The sequence below is a fragment of the Pithys albifrons genome, chromosome 13 (genome assembly GCF_047495875.1).
Source record: "Pithys albifrons albifrons isolate INPA30051 chromosome 13, PitAlb_v1, whole genome shotgun sequence".
NCBI lineage: Eukaryota > Metazoa > Chordata > Aves > Passeriformes > Thamnophilidae > Pithys > Pithys albifrons.
This window is the reverse complement of record NC_092470.1, coordinates 8,957,549-8,982,812: the sequence shown is the minus strand read 5'-3', so window position 1 is coordinate 8,982,812 and position 25,264 is coordinate 8,957,549. Positions and strand designations below refer to the sequence as shown.

Sequence of the window (25,264 nt, the reverse complement as noted above, 5' to 3'; positions counted from 1 at the left end):
ATATTCATTATTTGCTTACATGTTTTGTAATGTATTAACAGAAGGCATAGAACTGTGGTTTAATGCTGTTATTTCCCTGATATAACAAAACTAATTAGTACTTAAATCCAAAATTTAGCTGTGTACAGCCAGTGTAGAGGATGTTTATTCTTCTCTAAGAAATGTATTAAGTGAAACATGACCAACATTAGAAGCCTTAAAAACACCTCATGTGCTATCAATGAAACATTGAAATCTTATACAGAACAGCTCTGTAAAACATGATTGGATATTAAATCAGATAGGATCGTACCACAGTTATTGAAATATTTTACCACAATTTCATTTGCCTATATAAATGCATCTAAAGCATATACCTTGAATTCTTGCAGAGTGTACAATACACATACACTTTATCCAATCAGAAGACTGAGATGATGATAAAGTGTGAAGAACATGCAAAGTCTTAGCATCAATAATAAGAACATCTTGATATTCTCCACAACAAAGGAGCCAGCCTTCCCCTGTCATCCGGAATGAGCAGTGGTAATACTGTATGGGTGGAAAGCAGAGAGTCAGCACACGGAGCTACATAAATGCCATGAGCATTTTTCACATTTAGCATTTCATACTTGGAATTGCTATCAACTCTGGTAGCATTACTAAAAATCTAGTGCACATGTGAAACCATACACAATTTTGCTCCCAACACAAGCATGGCACACAGCTCAGTAAGAGGTGCTTCCTACTGAGAGCAGTGTCTGCCCTGCCTAAATATTAGGATTTTTTTGTAATTAAATGCCCTAGTGTTCAGAAGATTCATTCTTTCTCAGCAATCACATAAAGGAAAAAAAGACCACAACAAAACCAGACACATAGCAAAGGGAAGAGATGACAGTGGTGCAGAGGAACTATGATTTCTTTTTTGCTACATGTTTTATATGTGCAAGGACATTTGCATTATCTTTGTATCTGTCTGTAATTTTACACATGATAGACCCATAAAACTGTGACTCATTTACAAAAAGTTCTCCATATAGTTTTGCTTATACAATGATTCTCAGTTTATCTGTTAACAAACTGAAGTCTGAAAACAAAAAATAGGAACAACTGGCAATAGGATTATTATTACTACAGATATTATGAATAATCAGAGGCAGAAACGCTTAGAATTTACAATTACTGTTACTCTTAAATTAGGCTTGAACTAGAGGATTTGTATAGTCAATTATTCCTCTGAGAAAATCCCACACTGTTTAAAATCCACAAATAGTTAAGTGTTGGTCATTTCAAATGGCAAATACTCAGTTTACGCTACTTGACATCTGCCATTCACAACTGAATCATCTACACTGAACAAAAGGAACCCACTAGAAGAGGTACATTATTAGTTCAATTGAAACCTACTAAAACATTAACAATAATAAAGTACCAATTTCAAATTATGATGCTGTTGAAACGGGTGCGCACTAAATCTTCCAGACAATAACATTCTGTAGGAAATTATACTCTCATAGGTACTGCTACAGCACAAGCAACCACTCCACATGGAACAACAACAAAAAAAAAAAAACTACAATTATAAAAAACAAACCAACACACAAATCCACAATTTATTATAACTATTCAAAAGCTGCATTTTAAGAATAATTGCACCTCCTAGGAACACCTACTCATTTTCCTAACAAAGTTCTCCCATTAAACATTCCTATTTTCCTTTAGCTATCTTGCCCAAGTTATAAAACAAAAATAATTACCTAGTCACAATAAGGTTTAGCTCACCTCTAAAAGAGGAGAAGCATCCATTTTCTGAAAGTATTTGCTACCCCTACTTGAAGGGTAAGAATGAATGTTGTGCCTCTGATCTTCACAAAAAACCTCCCCCTGTACAGATTGCCAGCTAATCAGCCAGGCCAGGTTTACCTACTTTCCTGCAGAACTCACCCATAATTTCAACTATTAAAGTCTGACTACAAAATAACACAAAACAGGTCATGCTGCACCTCTATTAAATTATAATTGAAGTATTGGAGGATTTGCATATATACATTCATTCAAAGTATATACAGGTTTTTAATCTGTGCAGAAACAAAAATGTAGAATAACTTCTTAATGTATGCTTTTATACACAGTGCAAAATAGTAAAGTTCATTTTCCATAATTTTTGTTGCTTATTAACCCAACATTTTTCCCTTTTCCTTTGTAATTAAAAGCTGAACTATTATGTCAACCAAAGCACTATAAGGACAAACACTGTTTTTTCTGGAAGCTTTAAAATATTTGGATTCAAAATTTGCCGATAGGTTGGAGTTACACAAGATCTCAGACTTCCATAATTTGCAGGCTTAGTTCCACCCTAGACTTCCTCACTGAAGAAAAATCTAATTTTAAGTAACAGTGGAGCCTTGAGAAATAAGCCATGTCTCTGTATCAAATCCATACATGTTGGGCCCCTCAATCACATACACACTTGTATTCCAAACACACTCCCACATTCCAAAATTCTGATAGTTATTATACATGGGTACAGTTGAAGGCAGACACATGACATTATCTGAAGTAACATTTAAAGCCATTTGGCCTCTAAAAATACAGGGATCTCTTCCAAGTTCTGCAATGAAAGTGTATTTTTGAAGTGGTGTGAAGAGTAGGCTTTTGGATGTCAGGAGTTAAGCATCAAAACCATTTAAAAGTTAAAAAATGAGTCCTTCAGCAGATTGTCTCAAAATGTTTGGCTAAATTACTTGTACTTCTAAAATATGTAATGAAAAGGCCAACATTACAGTTGAAGTCTCTATGCAATTTTAGCATAAGACAAGAGTCAAGATAAAGACCATTTCACTTGGCTCCGTGATGCACAAGCAAAAACAATCTATTGCATTCCAAGTATTTGCAGATTAAAAGTAATCAGTTTGATTTCATTGAGGAATTCAGAAGAAACACAGAAGTCTCAATTCTTTTCTTAGACAAAAGACAAAACTGAAAAAAGATATAAAACTACTTATACTGTGACAAGGTTTTTTCTCCTGGGTTACAAGCTATACATGTAACACTGTATGTTTCTGATAAATATTACATTAAGAAAGAAAAACTCTTGTAAAGAACAGAGAAATCCCAGGAAAAGTTGCTATACTTACATGGATTGCTGTATGCCTATAAGGAAGCTTTGTGTTCTCAATGCACTGTCCACTAGTGACATTCCAAACACACATCTCCCTGCCAAAGATAACTTCATATTATTCTCTGTCATTTCCACTCAATTGGCTGGAATAATTTTGTGCCACCAAGTTTTTCTTTAGTGCTGTATTTAAGTGCAGTTTGGTCATTTATAAAGCTTTTTGTTACAGATTGCTGGGTAAGAAAATGTTGTAGTCATTAGCAGGGGATGACATACAGTATCTGTTTCTTTTTGTTTTGGTAATTACACCCTGCTGCCTTGCAACCAACCTGGCTTTGAGGCCAGCTCTGGTCTACAACAAATGGTAGGTATACTGCCATTACAGCTCATCAACACGTCACTGTAACTATCTGTCATTGCAACTGCATCCTCCTGAAAGTGATTCATTTCGCTGAACTTACACCACGCGTTTGGAAAAGCATCATGCATCTTCTGCAGCACCCGACCTCAGTTCTTGAGAACAACTTCTGGTAAGAAGAAACAGTGCCATCATGAGGCTGTTCCCGGAATCTCCTATTGATGCTTGACAGCCTGAATACCTGTGCGACACTCCAGCTGCACTCGATTACATTTAAGGCTGATGTTTGAGAAAGACACTTTAGCCCGTTTTTCTTATCTACACATTATTCAACATGCAACGGGCCTGGAGTGCAAGAGACAGGATCAAATTAAACGTTGTAAATGAGGCTGTATGAGGTATGTTATCAGGGTTCAGTAACTGACTGTTAAACTTTGATGCTTTTAGATTTTATTAAAAAAACCCCAAGCATTATTTCCACAGTTGAAACATTAAATTTGTAATTTCTGACATTACATTGTTAGATTTTGTTTGTATGAAGACTTTGAGAATGCCTTGGGGAAAAGTATTTATTACATCAGAAGTACTACTTAGTGATCTACATTTTAGTCTGCTTTCACATTTTATGATAATCTGAAAACATTACTTAATTTATATTTTTCAACTGAGCAACAGCACTGAAACCTATAAATCTGTAGCACTGCATCAGAGTTGGTAGACTCAAAGTCATAACTCAAACACCATGCTTATGCTGTTTCTTAAACATTTCAAGGTAGTGATTTTCTCCTTGTTTATATCAGAGTGACCAGTAATTTTACTGCTTTAGCTACATTACCGTGATACTTACATGCAAACATGTACACATAAAGCCAGAATGTAACTTCAGCTTCTGAATAACGTACCTAATTTACACTGTGTACTAACAAGGAGTAATATCACACATTGATCAACATATGCATAAGCTATATGCATGCACAGGATATCAGTGATAATTTACAAATCACTATAGGTTAATAGACTTCCATGTTAGAAGTACAAGAATAATGTTCAATGTTCATTCTTCTGTGATTAGTCAGTTACACAAACTCTTAAAAGATTCTGAAGTTGAACAAGGAAGAGCATCATAGAATCATCTTCCATACAATTTCTTCCACCTTCACTACAAGGAAATGGAAGCTTGAAAATGGCAAAAGAGAATTATTCACAAGCCAGAAAATGCAGTTCGACAAACCCTCCATCTCCTGAAGAATAGGTTTCCTATTTGTAATTATCTCAACTTCATGTTGCAATCTTGCAGGGATTAGTGATGGATGCTTTGCCCTTATATAATACAGATGAGAAGTCAACAGTAATTTGGTAAAAGTGGACATTTAACAGGACTGGAAGACGATTCAATCCCACCTGTGTATGTTCCAAACAAGTTCAATGATCCCCTTCAGAGGCAAAATCTTTAGAATGAGAACATCTCTGTATGGTATACACTCATTTGTTTCTTAACACTTTCCAGAATGTTTTTTTTATTTGAAATACACCATCTTTAGTCTCAATATGATCTAGAAACAGCACTGTACTAAGAGAACATCAGAACTGAATTAAAAAGTAGTTTTATCTTGGAATCCTTGAGCAGCATTCTAGGAGGGCAATACAAAACCAGTTCTATAGACTTCTCACCCTCCTTTCCATACATAAGCATGAGAACTGTTTACCACTACCTGTCTGGTGAGGCAGTCTAATCTCTCAAAATGAAAAAAAAAATGTTTCAGGCTTCTTAAAGTTATCCCTTTCTTGTACACTCATGATTAAATGAGACTCAGAGATCCTAGAAACTGGAAAGGATAAATAAGCTCCTCAGAGAGAAAGTAGTAGCCTTAAAGTGAAGCTTGAAGAACCACTAACAGGAACTGTTCATGCAAAGAGGTTTTAAAAGAGCTGTCCTGTTAATTGGAAAAGATGAACCCAAAAATGAGAAGAGAATGTAACTAAGCAGTAAGACAAAATTGTTTAGGAAAGCCCTTAAGAAAGTAAGCAGCTACTCCTCAACACTACCTTCCAGCAGCTGAAATCCTGAACAGATAGGCTTCGGTTCCCAGCTGCAGATTATCAAATATTCAGAGAGAAAATATTCTTGAATGTTAATGTAGAAGAACTGCAGAAATTAGTTTGACTCAAGTGATGGGCCAGGTCCTGACAAACAAATAGGAGAAGAGCTGCAAGATCAGGACTCTTAGAAGGATATACTCCAAAAGAGCATGTCAGATTTGAAGAAAGACAAGGAACATATATGCCTTTTATTCAAGGGCAGTCTTTTCCGTGCTTCCATATGTACTGACTGAGGAACAAACCAGATCAGAGCACATTAGTCTCTTTTACTGGTTCAGTTCTCAAGATGAGTTCAGGAAGAAACAGAAAAGCACCATGATATTAAAACACTTCTGAACTCACTGACACGCTCCAATAGACCATTAGCGTCCCTTTGAATTCCTTTTTTCTGTCTACTAACTGGGTATCTGAATCTGCCAAACCTTTCTGTTGTCCATGAGATGAGCTCCTAGTTGGACTATTGTATATAAGCAATGTAGTCACTATCCTAAGTAGCTGCTGCCATTTTCATATCATGGAATTGGATTAAAACATTTCTGCAAATGCATCATCAGGCCTACACCTAGAATACAATTGATGATTTAAGAAATAAATAATTGAATATTCAGTTACCTACCCATTTTCAGTAGCACTTACTACATATGGCTGTTTTTCAAACTCTCTTGCTTTTGTCAAACAAGTTACAGAAGCAGTATGGCCAAAGAGGATTTCTTTAGATGAAATCTAGGAAAATAATACAGTGGTGTAACAAACATAATTTCTGCATGGTCTAAGGATATATAAAACCAGAGAATACTTGTACATATTAATAAGTACTTGTCAACCTGCTTTATATTCTTATGTTCTTCAGTCATGTTTCTGAAAAGTACAAAGATGTGGATGAATTATGCAGTTTACATAAAGCACAGTTTTTGTATTCACTGTAGTCTAAAAATTGCACCTTCTGAAGAGCATATGAAGCATCAAATGTTATAAAACAGGCAACGTGCAGAGCACCTCTTGCCTACACCCCACAGCATGAGAAGTAGGAACTGATACCAAAGCTTTTAAGTATGTTTCATACCACATGTTTAATAACCCCTCTGATTAGCTTCACTGCATGCAGAGGTCTTAATTGGAAAAGGTAGCCCCACAAAAATGTGAACTTTCAGGCTATATTTGAGTACAAATGGGGCAACTAAACATAAAATATTATAACCATAGTTATAGAACCACAGGATTAAAAAAGTAGGAACAGTTCTGACTCTGCTCCATTCTCAGGAAAATAAATATGAAATAATCAAAGCAACAATTTGCATCTTAATTACACACAAAGTATCAACTTGATCTTGCTTCTTCCATCTTTCTAGATTTTTCCCATTGTTAACCTGGCAGATAGCTCTGGTTTTGTGAATAGATACCTTTGCCTTAAATGACAGGCCACACTCTCAATTGATACACAAAAGAAAGAAAAAAAGACTTCACAAGATAGGAATCATGATAATTGTATATCTTTACTTGCTGTCATCCTTCAGAGCACAGAGTCTCAAATTATAATCCACAGCTCATGCTGATCTATGAAAAAATTTTCAAAGTCTGCAAATAATGGGATGCTCATATAGGCATTTCATTTTTTGATTCCTGCATTTCTTATAACAAATATCCCACTATCTTTAAAAACTCATCTAAATAAATGCAAGTCTGGATAATCCCACTGTCAATAATATAAGACAAAACTCCAATCTATTTGGCAAACTGTGGACACAAACCTTTAAGTCTGATGAAAGATCCCAGAGACATATCTGTCCTTCTTGACTCCCTGTGACTATGGTGTGCTGGTCATCTGTGACCATGATGGCAGTGATGCTGTGAGAGGGAGCTGCTCTCCCCCACACCGCCACAGCTGGCACCGACACCTTCATAGTCAGCCCCTGAAAACACAAACAAGCCAGGAGGACCCTCAGTAACATGAAATTTAAGAAAAAAAAACCCATAAGGGCAATTTTATCAACATCTGAAAAGGGAAGCTATGAAACATTGCTGTAAGAAGTTGATGAGGCATTGAAACACTATTTGTGTTGCCAACATCATACTTACAGTTTCGGGGCCAGTACTATGACAATACTGAACTATCAGCAACAGGAATTATGTGGTGCTTCACATAAAGTGGTTTAGCTCTGACAGGCCCATGGAACTGTTTCTTCCTGATTCTGGTTGGTGGATTACACCATGGCTCCCTATTCCCTCCAGCCAGCAGTGCTTCTCATCCTCAGCAGCAGTGAAATGCTGGAGCACAGGGATGGCACAGGAGCTGGATGTCCACAGAGTCTGTGATCCCCAGGAGGACAGAGCAAGAAAAAGGTAATAGGACTGGAAGGACAGAGCTGGTGGTGGGTCAGGGAGGAGGAGAAAAATGAGGCCAAAGACAGCAAAGCACTATATACTCAACCATTGTGGCATCTCCTAGAGAGTTCTGAGGAGACCAGTCTCTTAAAACACATTGCTGTTTGGTTGTAGTGTTTCCCCACAAGAAATTCTTCATTAAAAATCCTTTTGAAGCTATTTTAAGAAGTAGTGAGAGGTATCAGGACATTTTAATTGGAAGATTTAAATTGAGAGTAACTTTTAAGTTCTGCTCAAAGAAACTGTAACCCAGCCCAACAGTAGCTGAAAGCAGGGACACAGACACCAGGTATCTTCATTACTACTAAAAATCTTAAGGGACACAGCACTAAAGGAACAGTCTTTCCTCTGGACAAGAATATGAGATGAAGGGCTCAGCAACTGAAAAAAAGGGCTGCAAAGCCTGGTATGGCAGACTATCAAGGTACTGCCACACAACCTCAGACGGAATGCCAAAGGCAGAGAAGGAAGGCTCTAAGAAAAATGGAAGTCATAAGTTTATTATGTTAAATCCCATTTAGCTTCATTTTAAAGCTCTTTGTGGATATACAAAAATTACTGAGAGATGTTAATGATCTCAGCATTAGAATTTGACTTTTCTACAACTTACTTTTTAGATCTCCAGTCATATGAAGTAGTACAGTTACTGAGAACACTGAAGTCCTTTTCTCTTGCAGAAATAAAAGCTGTTCTAGCCAATTTAATGATGTTTTCAGTTATCAGTAAAAAAGTTGCCATTTTCAAAGGGCTTGTAAAATAGCAGCTGCCAAAACAGTTTGATAACTCAGATTCTGAGTCTTTAAAATGCATTTGCTTGCATATCATGTAGTCATTTATATTTGTACTATGGGACTGTTCAATTAGTGTAAAACATCATAAGGAAGCAGAATTCAAGTTTGTACTGCAGTGAATATTAAGCCATAAATTATATTTCTTGTAAAGGAAGCATAGGATCAAGATCAATATTTTTCACAGAAGATCTACTGCTGAGCAAGGGACAAGTAACAGAGAATTCAAACAAGTTAAAAACAAACAAAAAAAATTATAGAATTAGCTAATGTATAGATGACCTATTTGCAAAACTTTAATTACCCATGAGTCACACGAATTAATAAACTACAACTACAAAAAAATTGGTTATAAGAGCATTTAGACTGAAATGATATAATTTAGTACATTTTCCTTTACATTACAACTGAAGAACAAGGGAAAGAAAGCAGAAGGTATGTGAATTATCAAGTTAATAAAACAGTAACTTTTTTCCCCTCTTTTGCTTTTTGTTTAACTTTTCTTTTGGACTAAGGTATTTTGATGCACAAGTAGTTTGAATGAAACCTTTGCTTCTAAGCATACCATAACTTCACTAGAAATAAAGCATATTCACATGCACACACTTCATCTGACAATTCTTGGCTTTATTAAATCTGTTAGTAACACTGATGGCACCTGGAGGAAAGTGTTTTGAAACAAAGTCAACAGATATTCATCAGACTGTTCCTTTAAAAAAGGTAAAAACTGTTTCCACAAAGTCAAATATTGCCCAAGGCACATCTGAGCTGCATGAAGCTTATCAGCACATGTAGAGTTCCTGCAGCTCTGCCCACTCAAGCATGTCTGATTTGCAGAATTAACCCATAACTCAACTTGAAAACATGTTTCTCAGTCCTACTCCCCATTTCTCCCTGCTTACAGCCTAATAAGCTTATTTGTCCTGCCTTTATGACTACACTTCCAGAGAGTGCTCTCTCATTCTGCAAAGTTCCCTGTTCTTAGTTAAAACCTTGTCAGCTCATCTCACCATTGACTTACCACACCTCTACCATGCTGTCTCTAGATCTGTGAACATTTCTCACCAAAAGCACACCACAAGCCTCTGTTAACCTGGAAAACTATCCAAATTTGCTCAGCTTCGAGGACCTTGGTTGTACTAGGTTAGAAATTCAGATCATTTGTGTAGTATTAAAGTTTAATTTGGAAAGCTAAGTACACCACTTTTTATTCTACAGGAGACATGAGCTATTTAAAAGTCTAATCAAAAGCTTTAAGGGGACAGAAAGCCAGAGGTCTGACCTTGAATGCCTTACTAAGCATATATTAATGCAAGGTCTTTCCCTCATCACTCAGCTTTTTTGACTGGGACTGGTCAAGAACTGAGGAGAAGGAAAAAGGTCAGATTACACCATAAGGAAAGAGGGCCATCATAACTTAACATACAACTCCCATACTGTAGGCATATCTTGACTCTGCCTCCTCTACTGATCTTAAAATAAAAGGAAAAAATTGCCAGCTTCTCTGTGAGGCTCATCTCAGACCTTCCAATCACTGGCATGTAATTACTGCTTCACCTCAGGCACACATCCCTTCCCCGTGCTCCATCTTCTCAAAATAAAAAAAATCCTAAAGCAAGCAGCTTGGGAACATGCAGGTTAGAATGTAAGAATGGTTTAGGTCTCAGGAGCATGGTCACACGTGCACTCAGTGTGATATGAAGCAGGAAATCTGGGTTCTGTTTTGCCCCCACAGAAGTCTGCAGAACACACTCCCTATTAGTCCTTGCACTTTCATGCAATGTTTGCTCATAAGCATAAGGGAAGCTTTACCACATGAAGCATTCTCAACTGTATTGGACTATTAACTACAGTAGTAAGAAACAAATCTCTTAAGAAAATATTTGATTTTTCAAAGAATTAAGAAATACCAATTCTTAAATATCAAGGTCCTTAAAATTCAGAATTGAACTCCCCCCACAGAGACCTAACCTCAAACAGTTCCCATTATAGAACACTGGTTGTGACAGAACCTTCCTTCTCATCACTACAACCTGTAACAAAACTAATATGAATTTATAGCTTATTTATAGGAGAAAAGACCCCATATAACAAAATATCACCTTACAGGTAGCAGTCAACTGGCTAAAAAAATTATTTCTGAATTTGCAGTCATACTTATCTCACATTTCCTATTCATTCCAAATTGTCAATACAAGTTCAGTTTTTCTGAAGTTCAGTTAAATGTTTAGCAATCAATGACAGTTTAAAAAAAAAAAAGGAGAAATTGCTTTGTACTCCTGAAAAAAATTAAAGTATTAGTAGAATTTAACTCTCTGTATTGGAATAAATATGTTCCCCCCCACACATCCCTTTAGATTTACCACGGTAGTAAAGGAAGAGTGAGGAAGTAAAATTTAGTCAGAGTCTTGTAGGTTTTCAAAACAAATTCTTAAGGTTTGTGCTTGTCTGATCTCTCATTCTCTGGTTCCCTGTTTTGTTTTATCTGACATTCTCTTACTGTCTAGATAAGAAATGTTTATTACTAAGAGTAAAAAAAATATTGATAATCTAATTATTTCTCTTAAAAATAGCTTTGCAGTCTACTGATCCACTCTATACCCTTTCACAACTTTTTCAATTTACTTTATGATGTAAACTGCACAGTCTCCTTAAGGATGTTGTATATTATCTCTTGTAACCAGCAAAGATAACATTTCCCAAATTAAAAAATTATATTTACCAACTGTCCACAATGGATGGCAAGTCCATCTAAGAGTCATAAATAATATAATTACAAGATATTTGACAGAAGTATCTGAAGTATAGAAAGGGAAGGGCCAAATAAATTGCACTAAACACAGCATGACAAGACAATGGTAACAAAGATATTAGAAATGATTATTAGCAAAAAGTAAAATAATGGCAGATTTATAAAGAGAATTAAAAGCTAGTTTGTAATTAGTACATTATACAAGACAACGAATAACTGGCTCCTTTAGGATGCAGAGTCTGGTCTCTGTGGCCCCAGCAACAAAAGTATTTCTGGATTTCAAATATTTTACTTAATGTATCTAATCAGATAGTTGTCAACAAGGAAAACACTAATAATCCATATTTCTGTCCTATGTCCCAATTTCTCACATTTTAACACATTCCACCAGAACTCTCAGTATTCTCTCTGCAGTGCCCCCCCGGAGCCCCTGCACTCCCACTGTAGGATGTGAGGGGCCCTCCCTCCAGGCCTGTGGGGTACACACACCCTCCTCAGCAGAGTCACTGCTGAGTGACACCAGCCCTCCCCTGGGATGGGATGGTCCGGCTTCTGCAGTCCAGGGGAGCAAGAGCCTGGCACCAGGAATCGATACAACCCATTTTAACTAGCAACGGCCACCTAGTAATACCTTGTTTGTATTTCTTGAACGAGTGACACAAGAAACACTTATTTCATTCCAGACAATAATTCACCACAATCAGAAGGAGCACAGTAAGGGCAACACCATCTCCCAGCTGCTGATTACATCAAAGGTTTGCAGCACAAATTCAATTTTATGATGTTAATCTCAACCTGCCACTCAGAAATTTTCTCTGAGGGATATGATTTTTTCTCTGGATTTCATTTTAAGAATGATTTTCTTCTTCTACAATCAATAAAGATATGTTTTCATCAAAAGACTCTATCTTGGCAGAATTCAATTGGCCATCTCAAACCCTTTTGGTGACACAATATTAATTAAAATAGTTTATGTTGCACCTAAGCTGGAAAATGGGGCAGTGAAAACATCAACAACTCAGAACACTTGTGCTTTTCTCACTGTCATAAGGTACAGTAAAATAATCTTCACTTCCTTGGAGTTCCTGTTTTACCTCATAAACTGTTACATTATATTAAGCTCCCTGGGATATGTCTCAAAATTATCTTTTGCCAAGTAGATAAATTAAAAATGTGTGCAAAAATATGAATTCTCACTCTCTGAATGCCATTAAAGCCTTTAACAACAATGATCAACAATATAGTAGCTGTTTAAACATGTTAGCCAATGATTAATGCACGAGCTAGCAAAGTTGGTTCTAAATCATATCAATGACATAGACTAAGCTTATTTGACAAAAGAAATATAAGTGTGTGCTGAGCCATAAAAGATGTTGTCTTTAAAGAAAAATCACATTTGTTTTTACTGTCTGAAATATGGTGTCTGAATGTCCTATCAACTACAAGAATAATCATCTACAGGAAATGAAACATTGCATAAGCACTGTGCAAAACCATATACATGTGAGTTATTTGCCACTTTCAAAGCCTTAGGCATAGAAAAAGTATCACTTAAGTCATCTTCAGTGGAGCTACTCATATCCAAATGTGAAATACTTTGCTGTAGCAGTTTTAATAAGGCTTCAGGACATTCACCCAGAAAGGGCCATCAGTTTCTGCAGTATGTAAGCTTTGATTTCTGTGAAATTGCATCTTACTCACTTAGAGACAGATCTTACCCTTGGTTTTTATACACATTCAGTCATGCCCATCTTTATGGAAAGCAAGTTTTCCATGTGAGAAAATGCTCCTTCTTCATGCTAGTAAATGGACAGTTCCTTACATTTTCTTAATTAAAAATTTTCTTTGGAACAGAGACACATTTATGTCCATGAAAGAGTCAATGATCCCAACATAAGCCCACAAGAATCAGAGCCTAGTAAAGTAGTACCTACTTGAACTTTATGGCCTACATAACCTGGAAAGTGTAGAGTGCAATAAACTTTAAGTCTGTGTCAAGACTTCCCATAGCTGAAAGCAAAAGCCCCTTGCAAATGAGAGGAGCTTTGATCCACTTTCATGAAAGATCACGTTCTGTAATGAACTAGCCATATTACATAATTCATTCTTATTTACTGTGTTTTAACACAAAATATACAATGGAGCAAAGACAGGTGAAATGTGAAAACAAATTTACAAGAATCTCAAACTGAGAGGCAGTGAACATAAATCAAAACTTTACATCACTAATTTTGTCTTCCTTAAGTGACCTTGAACTCATTTAAGACAAAAAACCCACTCATCAGAGAGAGGTGATGTTTTTGGTTCAGCTACACTGTACTCTGGGATGTTTAAATAACAAACAAAACTGGAATCAAATCCTGGATATAAAATAACTAAAATATTTCATCAGCCTTTGTTTTTGGATTGCGATGTAATAATCATCAATCAGGGTGTAATCAATTGTGTTATAACAAGGATTTCCAAATTCACACCAGAACATCTACTTCTTTTTCCATTTCACTCCTTGAATACTCTCAGTTACCAAACACATCTCTCTGCAGTGTTCTTTGCTATGGGCCATGCAGCTGTTTAGTGTAAACAAGTTCAAATGATTTATTATACACAGTCAAACCTGCTCAAGTAAAAAGACACTGTTTATTTTGAACCAGGATCAAGGTTCAAAACTGATTCAATGTATTGCAATGCATGGATTGCATTTCTCATTACAGTCAGCTTCTAACCTGAACACTGGGTTTTTAATGAGACAAACCTGATCTTGTCATGTAATCAATGGTACCAACACAAACCTTTTGAGCAGAACTACCGCACCACGACAGCCATGTCTGCAATGAGTAATTCCCAACAGCCCATAGTTCTGTACCACTGGCATCACTGATATGCTAAAATTCCATTATATATTAAGAAAACACTACTACACTTCCCAGGAGGGACTAAGAAAGTAATGGCAGAAACACAATCAGGCTCTAAGTAAGCCATCCTAACTAATTTCATAGTCAAGCAAGTCTCAGAAAAAATACTTCTAAGAAAAACTATTTTCAAGAGAAAATGGTGCTGCTGCAAAAAAAACCAATAAAGATGTTTCTACTCTAAAGCTTTGCCTTTATTTAACAAGGAATCACTAAAATAGCACAAAAGCATTTTTCCATTTCAATCTTAAATTCTATGTGTCTTCATGTTAATGGTTTTCTCAAAAAAAAAAAAAAACCAATCAACCAAAAGCAGTAAATAGATATACTCTAAGATAATTGATGGAATACATACATTCACTGGACTACCCTGGAAACAGGAGTTGCAGATATTTAACATCAGATATCAGAACCAAAATACAACAGTTATGTAGCTGACGCTATACACACAGGGGGCCCTACAAAACCTCCCAGAAACTTGGATGAAACTTGCCCAAGGAAGAACAAACGCCTCACCAGCCAGAAAAGGCTTCGCACCCTCCAAGGAGCCCTGCAGAAGACGATGTCAGCGCTGTCGGACACGGCAGCACAAAACCTGCCAGAGGAGGAACAGCTTTGAGGCCGCTCGGGGCACCCCCTCGAGGGGCTCGGACGGGACAGGCAGAGAGCGCCGGGCTGGAGCCCGCAGGGAGAGCGGCCCGAGAGGAGCAGCCCTTTACCTCCAGCGGCTCCCCCGCACCGCGCGGGCGTACGGTCGGCCGGCGGCAGCGCTGAGGGGAACAGCAGCGAGCCGGGACGGGTTTTATCCCACTCGGGAGCGGCAACACCCAGAGAGGGCGGTGCGGGCCGGCTCGCTCTCCCCGGCACCGCCACCCACAGCAGGGGCAGCGAACGGGCTCTCACGGGCGCTCCACTGCCCTGAAATAGTGAAAGGGAAACATGGGCCGGAGAAAAGTGGGCCGAGCCGGGCTGCAGCCCCGCCGCTCTCCCGCCTGCACCTCCGCGCTGCCCTCGGGCTATGACCGGGCGGCGGGACGGACACCTGAGCGCCCTGCCCGGGCCGTGGGACGGACACCTGAGCGCCCTGCCCGGGCCGTGGGACGGACACCTGAGCGCCCTGCCCGGGCTGTGGGACGGACACCTGAGCGCCCTGCCCGGGCTGTGGGACGGACACCTGAGCGCCCTGCTTGCCCGTCACAAACACCTCCGCCCGCTGAAAAGGCGCAGGGAGGTTTTCGCGCGTCTGCCCTTACTTTTCCTGAGTACGGTGAAGAGTCTTTCCGCCCTCAGGAGGAGGGTGGAGCGTGATTCCCCACAGGTGTAGGGCGTGATTCCCTACAGGTGTGGGATGTGATTCCCCACAGGTGTGGGACCAGCGGCTCGGCGTGTCGGTGTCCGAGGGCCGTGTCCGCAGCGCCGGGAACTTCACAATGTGTCCTTGAGAACGTGAGTTTTGTAAGCTCAGGCAGTTCTGTTGAAAACATTAAATAACCTGTAGCAAATAAATACATTAAGAAAGTGAAGGGAGGTGTCTGTTCAGCAGTCTCTCTCTTCTTTGTTCAAAGGTCAAGTCTGAAGGCATTCCTGTCTGGGACCAACCCAAACCAGGTGTACAGTGTCCATGTGAGTTCATCTGAAATACTTAATGACAGTCACATCTAGTACTGCAAATAAAATCATGAGACTCATCATTATATATATATATATATGTATATATATATATATATATATTTTCTAAAATCATGCCTTCTTAAATGTGCTTGCCTGATACTTTTAATATTTTTTTTTAAATTACATTGAAATCCCCAGGGAGTTGGAAGGATGCTAAGAGCTTTAAGTACACGTTTGGTGCCTGTGGTTTTCCTATTTTAATATCATAAATGCAGTAGATAAAGTATGCAGTGTTTTTATTTTAGTATTATTGAATTCACATTTACTCTACCGTTATTTCCCCAGGACATCTGCCTTGAGATAAACAGTAATGTTCTCAAATGTGCTAATGTAATTACAGTCTGCATCAAAAGGCTACATTTTATAGGTAAGTGAATGCAATAAATAAAAGCATGTAAAGTTTGTAACTTGCTGAAACACATTTCCTACAGATTTCATTTTTATTTGTTTTAGCAGTTTTATAGTTTAGATTTCAAAATATTTTTAGTACATTAAAAACAACCTTTAAAGATGAGACTTCACCTTATGAATTATTGTATGTAGATGAGTTATGAGCCCTGAAAATAGAACTTTAGTGTAAAGGGTGGTTTGATTAGACCGCATCAGATTAGAACATTGAAACATGGCATCTTCAGTGAAAATTTACAAAGGTGCCTCTTTTCTGGGCTTGCTTATGGGGATTATACTAATAATCATATTGAAAGCAAAATGAGGTGATACAAGTCAACTTACTTTAAAAACTATAGTACTATTTTTCTCAGAAAAAGTGAACATTGGCCCTTTAAAGTCAACAGTGATAACTGCAAGGAACATCAGCTAGTTTTTGTAGACAAAAGATGCTTATCAAGAAAGTGAAATAATTGTATCAGGCCAAGTAACCTAATGGATAAACTAGATATTGGTTCTGCTTTTTGACACTTCATGTGAGTTGTGAATTCTGCCTGTGAACCTAAATGAATTATTTTGACAGCCTCTCCTTAATCATCAGTATGTGGAGGTTTCCATAAGAAAAACCGTCACACACATTTTAGCACAATTTGACACAAAGGGAAGGTCACATGAAAGACCTCAATTGCATCTTATGCTCAGACAGGGTCAGGAAACTGTGATTCCCATTTAGTCTTTCAACATTATACTTGTTGCCTTGATAAAACAAATCACTCCACAAAAGTAGTTCCCATTAATACCATATAAACATATTTCATAGAAACACGGAATGGTTTGGGTTGGAATGGACCTTAAAGATCAGTGAGTTCCAACCCCCCTGCCATGAGCACCTTCCACTAGATCAGGCTGCTCAGAGATTCTTTCAACCTGTCCATGGACACTTCCAGGGATGGGACAACAACAAGACTCATACAGGAAGATACAATTGCAAAGATTAAGTATTCACATATACGTTCCTGGGTTTTGGCACTAGTTCTTGGCAAGAGCCTGTGTTATGGGGAATACGGAATGAACAGACTCACCAACCTCCCTGCTGTGATACCAACTTGGTTTGCACATGAAAACAAGCTATAAAAGTTATTTTAGTTCTGCTTTTATGAACTTCTGATGTTCAGAGAATATTCTTGGAATCCTTAATGAATCAGCATTAGGCCAGGGCAGTTCAGAGATGAATACACACCCAAAGGAAAAGGGTGGAGACAGTGAACAATGCAGACATGGGAAAAATCTCTTCTGAAGGAAGTAAGACTTTTTTTCTAAAGTGAATTTTCTGCATCACAGCTACAGGCAGCAGTTGTTAGTTGCTTTCTTTGGGCATTGCTTTCACAAGCTGTCACAGAAGGCTTGCATTCTAACTCCACTTCTTTTTTTAATTTTTGGTCTGACATGCAAACCACTTCATCTCATTTTATCCAAATATAATTCTTTGTCACAGAAGGTGTAAAATGAGGTTTTTCAAAGTATTTTTCAGACACTTTTGTTGAAAAAAAATTATTTTGGCTTGGTGAACTAGTGCTAGATTCAGAAATGCAATGTTGCATTACAGACTTGGATATTCATCTACTTGGAGACATTGTACAGTTAGTGTTCCCCTTGGTGGTTTATTTTTCTCATATGTAATTTCATAAAAATTATATTTACTTCCATTATGAAAAGTTCTGACTTCTACTATTGAAAAACAGTACAAAAACATTGAAAAAAAACCCTCTAGGAATGGGAAAAACTGGGCCTGTTTCTTGTGATCTGGGCTTCTATGAACCTGGACCTCTACATTCATACTTCTCATTAAAAAAAATATTGGCTCACTATTTTATTAATCATTCAGAACATAAAATAATTTCAGTCTCTTTTGGAATTATCATAATTCAATAATTAATTTCTCTAGTTTTCTTCAGCTTCTTTTGAAGATTTTTCCTCCTTATCTGAATGAGCAGCAAAGCAATTTCAATAAACTAAAATATTTATCTGGTCTCAATTAGCAATCGAGGCATGTTTCTGAGATGAATAAGAGCAATTAGTGGTTAACAACATTGTTGACAGATGTCACATACTAAAATACGAAACAGCATTAGCTTAGATTGCATTGGGGGATAGTTGTCAAGTACTGAGAATTTATTGTATTATCTTATGTATAATCTGATGAAATATTGATGAAAAAATGTCACATTTCATGTCAATGGAGCTATTGTTTTGCAAAGATAAACTATGGGTATGTTCACCATTGGCTAGACTTCTGGAGACTTAAGAATGTTGTTCATTAAATCAACAGACCTTTATGAGAATAAATGTAATTTCACAAATTGCCATCGGATTATAGGATGAGATAAATTAAGTCATGGAATTAAAGTCAGGCAGTGTTTGGTAATACAGACCTGAGTCACTTAATAACTTTCTGACTGGCTTAAAAAACTGTAGTTTATTCTTGGGGTTCCCCCCCCCCAAAAGTAAGAAACCTGTAGCCACTACATTCAACAAAAGGGGTAGTTGCACAATCTTAATAATTTTAAAATATAAGTACGGTTTTGCTTATTTATTGTAATGACCAAGGAATGCCATACACGCTTTGAGACACCAGAGGGAGCGAAGTGCAAACAGGGAAAGGCAAAATTCCATTAACATCTTAATGCTGCTGGGGATGCAAACCGGCGTTTCTTACTGTTGAACTGCAGTTTAGCTGCGTTTTGAGCTGGTAGAAGTAACCTCCTTGTTTTGTCCTTCTCATAAATACTTTGAAGGGCTTTTTTCTTGCTATAGTTCCCCACTTCACACTTTTTCCTTGAAAGATTATGTATAGAATGGATTTATTTTTCATTCTTTGTGTTTCTGTGAGGAAAAGTATGGAATAATAGATTATATTTTAAGGGGAAAACTATGAGGGAGTTTTTGTAACAACTTTTCCCAATTTTAAAATGTCTCATGATAAGGATCAAGACCAACTTTTCCAGTATTCTTGATCCTCTAAACCAGATATATTTGTTTCTTAGAGTTCCTCCCTTAATCCTTTTGTGGGAAGTGAAAACCCATGAGAAAGAAATTATTCATTCTCTTTTTCTACAGAAGCAGAATAGTAAGTATTTGGGTTTCTTATAGGTATATATTTAATGTGTATTTAGGGCATAAAGTAATTTTTTTAAAAAGAAAAGGCTGAAAGTGCTGAGTTATTACTTTTTTTAAGTACTTCCAATGTATTCATTCAACAGAGATACAGGAAATAAAGATGTTTCATACTTTTTTTATTTTTACTATAGTTTCATGACTGTTCTTGAATGCAAATATTTTAAAGTGAGCTGAAGAGAAGATTATAATCTTAAAAATAGGGATCCAGTGCACATTCGTAGAGGTTAAATGCAGTCACTGAGTGCCCCAGGAATGGAGGATTTCTGAAAGCATTAAGAAATTTGCATTAAATTTGCAGCATAAGAACTAATTGTAGACTCATAAGATTATCAGGGCTGACTGGGTTGAAAAAATTCTGCTAAATAGCAGAGTGATCAAACTAGAACTATTAATCTGTTTGCTTTGGAAGTCTTTGTTTCATTTAAGAGTGGAGATGAAGAAATTACTAAGCCTTGTCTAATTTATTGGTAGGAGCTTTGTTCTGCCATCTTTCCTTTTCAAGTGCAGAGCAGCACAACTGACACCAAGAAAGCTGGCTGGGTTCAAGCACTGCATTAAATCAAAACTTCAGAGGGAGGATTGTATGCACACAAACATGAAACAAGGAAAAATGGCATCTGTTTGAGGTTTATAATTAGAACAAGATAGAGAGGCCAGAGTAATAAATCTGGTGTACAAGATGAGTAAAATTGAATTTCTTGAGAAAATAATTAAGGAACATTTCCTATGGCATTTTTTTAAAAAATATTTACTCTCCAGGTGCAAATTTAGAAAATAAAGAAAAAAGGGACAAATTTTTTTTGTAGTTGTCTCAAACTTTTCACATCTACTATGAAATACAGTTCTGTATTTTAGTTCTGTTTTTTTTTTCTTTTTGTGAGGTAAAACGTTTACCATGCTGTGTTTTAAGAGATTAAGATCTGGAAACACCTGCAGTACATTTGGAAATGAGAAATCATTGCTATTTTCCAGAGCTAATCAGACCCGAGCCACTAGGGGTCTCTGAATGTAAAATAAAATGGTCAGGAGGGTTGCTAAGGCTGCCCGAGAACACACGGAACAGCAATGCAAGAGTCTGGAAAACATTTCCTTTCAGAGGGAACAAACTGCTGCTTCGAACAATCAGTTTCTGAGTACAAACGTTTGATTTGGACTCTGATGAGCTGTTTCTTTTGAAACTTATTTTTTCTTAGTTATAGTGAGCACAGCATCATTTTGTGTGGCAGCAAGTAATTTTACATAAATCACACCAATGAGCAGAAATATTAACAACTAAATACAAACTTTTGAAATCTTGCTTAACTTAAAATAGACTGTAAAAGAGAAAACACATACTTTTACAAGATTTACATTTCCTTGCAGTATTTAAGGTCACTTTTTCTGATCTGTCCTGCTGCAGAGAGGGGGCAATGGTTTCTGGCGCACTTGGCTTCAGTGGTCCCAAAGACTCCATCCCTCAGGAGACAAAGGTCACAGTGGGGGCAGAACTGTACAGTGACTTAAGGACCATAATCACAAGTGTGATCCCCTTCCCAGTCAGTGTTGTGGTACAATGTTTGTACATATTCAGTTTCTATTTATGCAAAATAATAAAAATATTTATCTTTCTTTTCACAGCATCCTTGATCAGGAGATCCAAAAGGACTGTACTGCTAATTCCAACACTATTTCAAAAGACAGGTAAGTGATAGTTTTCTGAGTCTTCATGAAATTGGGTTCAAGGAAGGGGAGATGTGAAGTGACGTGCAAAATTTACCAAAACCTCTTAAGGTTAATGTGAACTGAATAATGTACTTTTCCTAAAATTTAGGAACAAAATAAAAATTATGTGATTTTGTCAATACCTCCAAGTATTCAATTATTCAAAATTTTAAAATTTGGAGCATTTATTTGTTGCTTAAATACCACTTAAATACCACTTTTCTGTAATATAATAGGAACAAACCTGTGAGATAAGTCTATTTTTAGTCTATTAACCTCCTGTGACTATCACAGACATGACAGGTAGAATATAAATCTGTGACAAGTTATTGTAGTTTTGTTTGTGTTAAATTTCAGGATTTTTTTATTGCTGTGGCTTGACTTCACTAGTTTTGGAGATTAATAACAAATAGATAATTCAATAAAATTTGTATCTATATACTTGGTGGTTAATAACACATAACATTCTGAAGGAGTGCCCTTGGTTTGTTTCCTGTTGGAAAAGGGTAAATGGAGTGCTTCAAACTCATTTATCAAGGTGATTCCTGTGAAGCCCAGAACACATCCCCTATTATTCCTACCTGTAGTTTTGCCAATCTTTTGGAGGCAAGGACAAAACTGATCTAATTTGTTGTTCCTATCTGCAATACTGCTCATAGTTTCTCAGGGTCAGAAATCAGCTGATTGATTTTCTGCTTATCCTGTCACTCTGATGATGTATCTCTTGATAGAATATTTTGTTACAGAGTTCATTATTTCTATCTTTTATCACTTACGAAGTCTACTGAAAATTAGAGTGTACACCAGGGGATGCAGAATCCATATTTCTGAAAGGTAGAAATGAACTCTGGGAAAAGTGATCTTTTTTCTTGCTTTCCTGGTTGAATTCCTGTTCATGGGTTTCAGCATTCTGTGTCAGAAGGATCACCATAATTAAATATAGCTATTTATCAAAAATCTTCTCCCACTTGCTCTCATTTTAAGCCAAAGGCTGACTTCAAGGGGAATGCAAAGAAACACTTTATCACTTAGTCTTCTGGAGTATTTCTTCATGTGCTGGTGTGAGGAGATTCTGATGAATGTTAATCAGCTGAAAATTTCACCCTCTATATTAATTTGCAAAGGAGCAAATTCCCTTTCTCTTCCAGAGAAGAATTTCAGAAGAGTTAAAATGTTGTTGTTCCAAGGCCAAAACCTCTTTAAAAATGCACATGTGTCAGCATAATATTAGCCAAGAAAAGATGGCTTCAATATGGTCAAGACAGAAAAGTAAGGCATGAAAGGAAACTGCTCCTACACTCTATAATATTGATTGGGATTTAGATATTTTTTCTTGCCAGGTTTATTTTTTAATGTTCTATTCTATAACTGATATATATTAAAACAGCTGCTTTTCCTGTGAAAGCTGAGAGGTTGTCTTGCACATTTTTTTTGTAATCAATATTCAAATGTGCTCTATTCCTTATTTTACTTTTGCAACATAATATATTAAAATCACCAAGGTGCATGACCTTAGTTATTGCATTACAAGTATCCTGTAGACAAGAAACTTCCTGAAAAGAACAATATGTAGTTTTACTGCCAAGTAGGTGAATCATCAGAGTGAAATCTCCTTGCTTTTGATGAATTAACTGAAAGATGGCAGGCTTTGATTTGCTAATATGTGCTAAGTGAATTCGTATTAAAAAAGAAGTTAAGAAAAAAGGGCAGAATCTCACACACACACAAAAAAAAGTGAGCTCACAAATGAAAATAACCATAATATTATATTAGTTGAGAGTTTGGATTGGAAATAATTACATAGCTCTTGTGGAAGCTGATCACTTAACAGTGTCATGTCAGATGACACATCTATACATAAGAGCAATGTACCTAATTGCTTCTATTGAATAGAGTGAAGTGACTGTAGGCAATCTTGAAACAGTTTAGGTGAAAAATGCAATGCAAAAAGTTTCTTCCCCAATTCTTGATTCTGTATATAGATCTGCAATCTTGGGACATTTTAATTGAAGTCAACAAATAGGACTGAATTGTAATCAGACATTATATAAGAGATTGTAATATGGAAAAGGGAAAACATTAAGGCATGGCTGAGTAACAGAGTAATTACTTTAGGTACTGACACTATCAATTGGTGAAATATGTATGTTGCACTGCAGCTTCCACTCTTATTGCCCTTTAGCCAAACACCATCTTGACAGCTTATTCCAGCTCAGTGCTTTTCACTATTCCTTTGTTAAATATAAATGCTTTTTCCAAATGAAAGAGCACTTGTACATGCACTGTTCTGAGTCCACAGTAACCTTCTGCCTATGCTCAGATATTCTCTGTATATTTCCTACTGTAAAGTCATAACATTGTTCCTAATTGCTTACGTAAAAAACAGTCATGGCATCACAGTGCAAGGATTCAAGGAGAAAATCAGCATTCCACATGAAGGGCCCTGATATTTGAGAAGGGGAGTAGAAGAAAGGAACAAAAGCACAGTTTACACATTTTCAGATGGATAGAGTGATGCAGATGTGTAACTTTGATTCATGCTTAGACACTGTGAAGTCTGTTTACTGAATCTTAAGTCAACGGTGATTAGATTTTTGCTCCAAGTAAATATTTTTCGTGTGATCCAAATGCACACTTTGGGATCAGTTTCTCAGCCCGTGTGTACCAGACTAGCCCAGTTAACTACAATGGAACTCTATTGCTTGCATCAGGTGCAAACTTGTCTCTGAGAGTATCATGCTGCTGTGGGACACTTGTTCAGAATAGAATTGAGAAGAGAGAGATCCAAATATATTAATCTAAAACACAAGACCAAAATGTAATATGTTAGCGACTTCAGATTATGGCATAGTATAGCTTGATTCTAGAACAAGGTAACTACTTTTTATGATACTTCTATGGAGGGAAAAAAACCCTACCCATATTATGCATAGTGACTGTAGACTTTCATGATATCCTAAATTAAATTTTCTTCAATATCACACTTAGAAGTTTCACCTTGTGGATGGACAATCACAGAATCATAGGGAAGGAAACTCTCAATACCATCCAGTCCGACATCGCTGCTTAAAACAGGGTCATCAAGAGCTGGTTGCCCAGGATTATGTTCAGTCAGGTTTTGGGTGTCTCCAAGGACAAAGAGACTCCACATCCTCTCTGGACTACCTATATTTCAATGTTAAAATACCCTCACAGTAAAAAAGAGTCTACTTAAGTTTAAGTGAAACTGTGAGTTACAGTTTGTGCCCATTGCCTGTTCACCTGTTATTAGGCAGCCTTCAGAAGAGTCAGGCTGGTTTACAGCCTTCCCTCAGGTTTTTATAAACATTGATTAAACCCATCCTACCTCCCAAAGCTTTCTCTTAGCCAGGCTAAACAACCTCACCTCTTGCTTGTCGTTTGAGGTGTGTCGTCTTCCAGACTCAGTTTCCACTCCTGAACTCAGACACACACTCCAAACTCCTCTGCTCCAAAGACACTTCCCTAGTTGAATTTAAGACCTAAATCTTCAATGACAATATGATGGAGAGTGAAAAATTTACAAAGGAAAATATTATATATCTGTTGAAAGACTATATATCTGTTAACCACAAATAAAAACAAATAAACCTCAACATTAAACTAAACAAGTAGTCATAAACACCAGTGTTTTTGTAATAAATTCAGTGTTTTGAGTATTGTTGTAAAATGAAGTGCTGCAATAGAATTAGAAATCCATGAATTATAATAAAATCCAATCTTTTGTGCAATATTTATTCACACTTTTACAAAATTAAGGCTATTTATGTTCAGCTATAGCAAATACTGTAAAATAAGTATTCTGACTATGTGACTCTATGTTTAAAAAACTAAAACCCCTTTAAACCTTCTATATTCCAATTCAGATGCTTTGCAAGTATTAAAATCAAAGTTTAAGAACTCCAAAAGTATGTCCGTAATAAA

General features: G+C 36.9%; 1 protein-coding gene across 3 annotated transcripts in view; it reads right to left on the bottom strand.

Moving 5' to 3' along the window:
* WDR72 (WD repeat domain 72) overlaps positions 1 to 15,205 on the bottom strand; it is a 96,227-nt gene extending 81,022 nt beyond the window's left edge. For 2 of the 3 annotated variants that reach the window (XM_071568733.1, XM_071568735.1), the window contains exons 1-5: positions 14,903 to 15,205; positions 7,304 to 7,465; positions 6,172 to 6,278; positions 3,117 to 3,195; positions 357 to 531 (exon numbers count right to left, since the gene is read on the bottom strand). In XM_071568733.1, coding sequence (XP_071424834.1) covers positions 357 to 531; positions 3,117 to 3,195; positions 6,172 to 6,278; positions 7,304 to 7,456 — 514 coding nt within the window. In that variant the 5' untranslated portion in view covers positions 7,457 to 7,465; positions 14,903 to 15,205. The remainder of the gene's footprint in view (positions 1 to 356; positions 532 to 3,116; positions 3,196 to 6,171; positions 6,279 to 7,303; positions 7,466 to 14,902) is intronic. The other variant, XM_071568734.1, reaches the window with a different exon arrangement.
* Between the last annotated feature and the right edge of the window lie 10,059 nt (positions 15,206 to 25,264).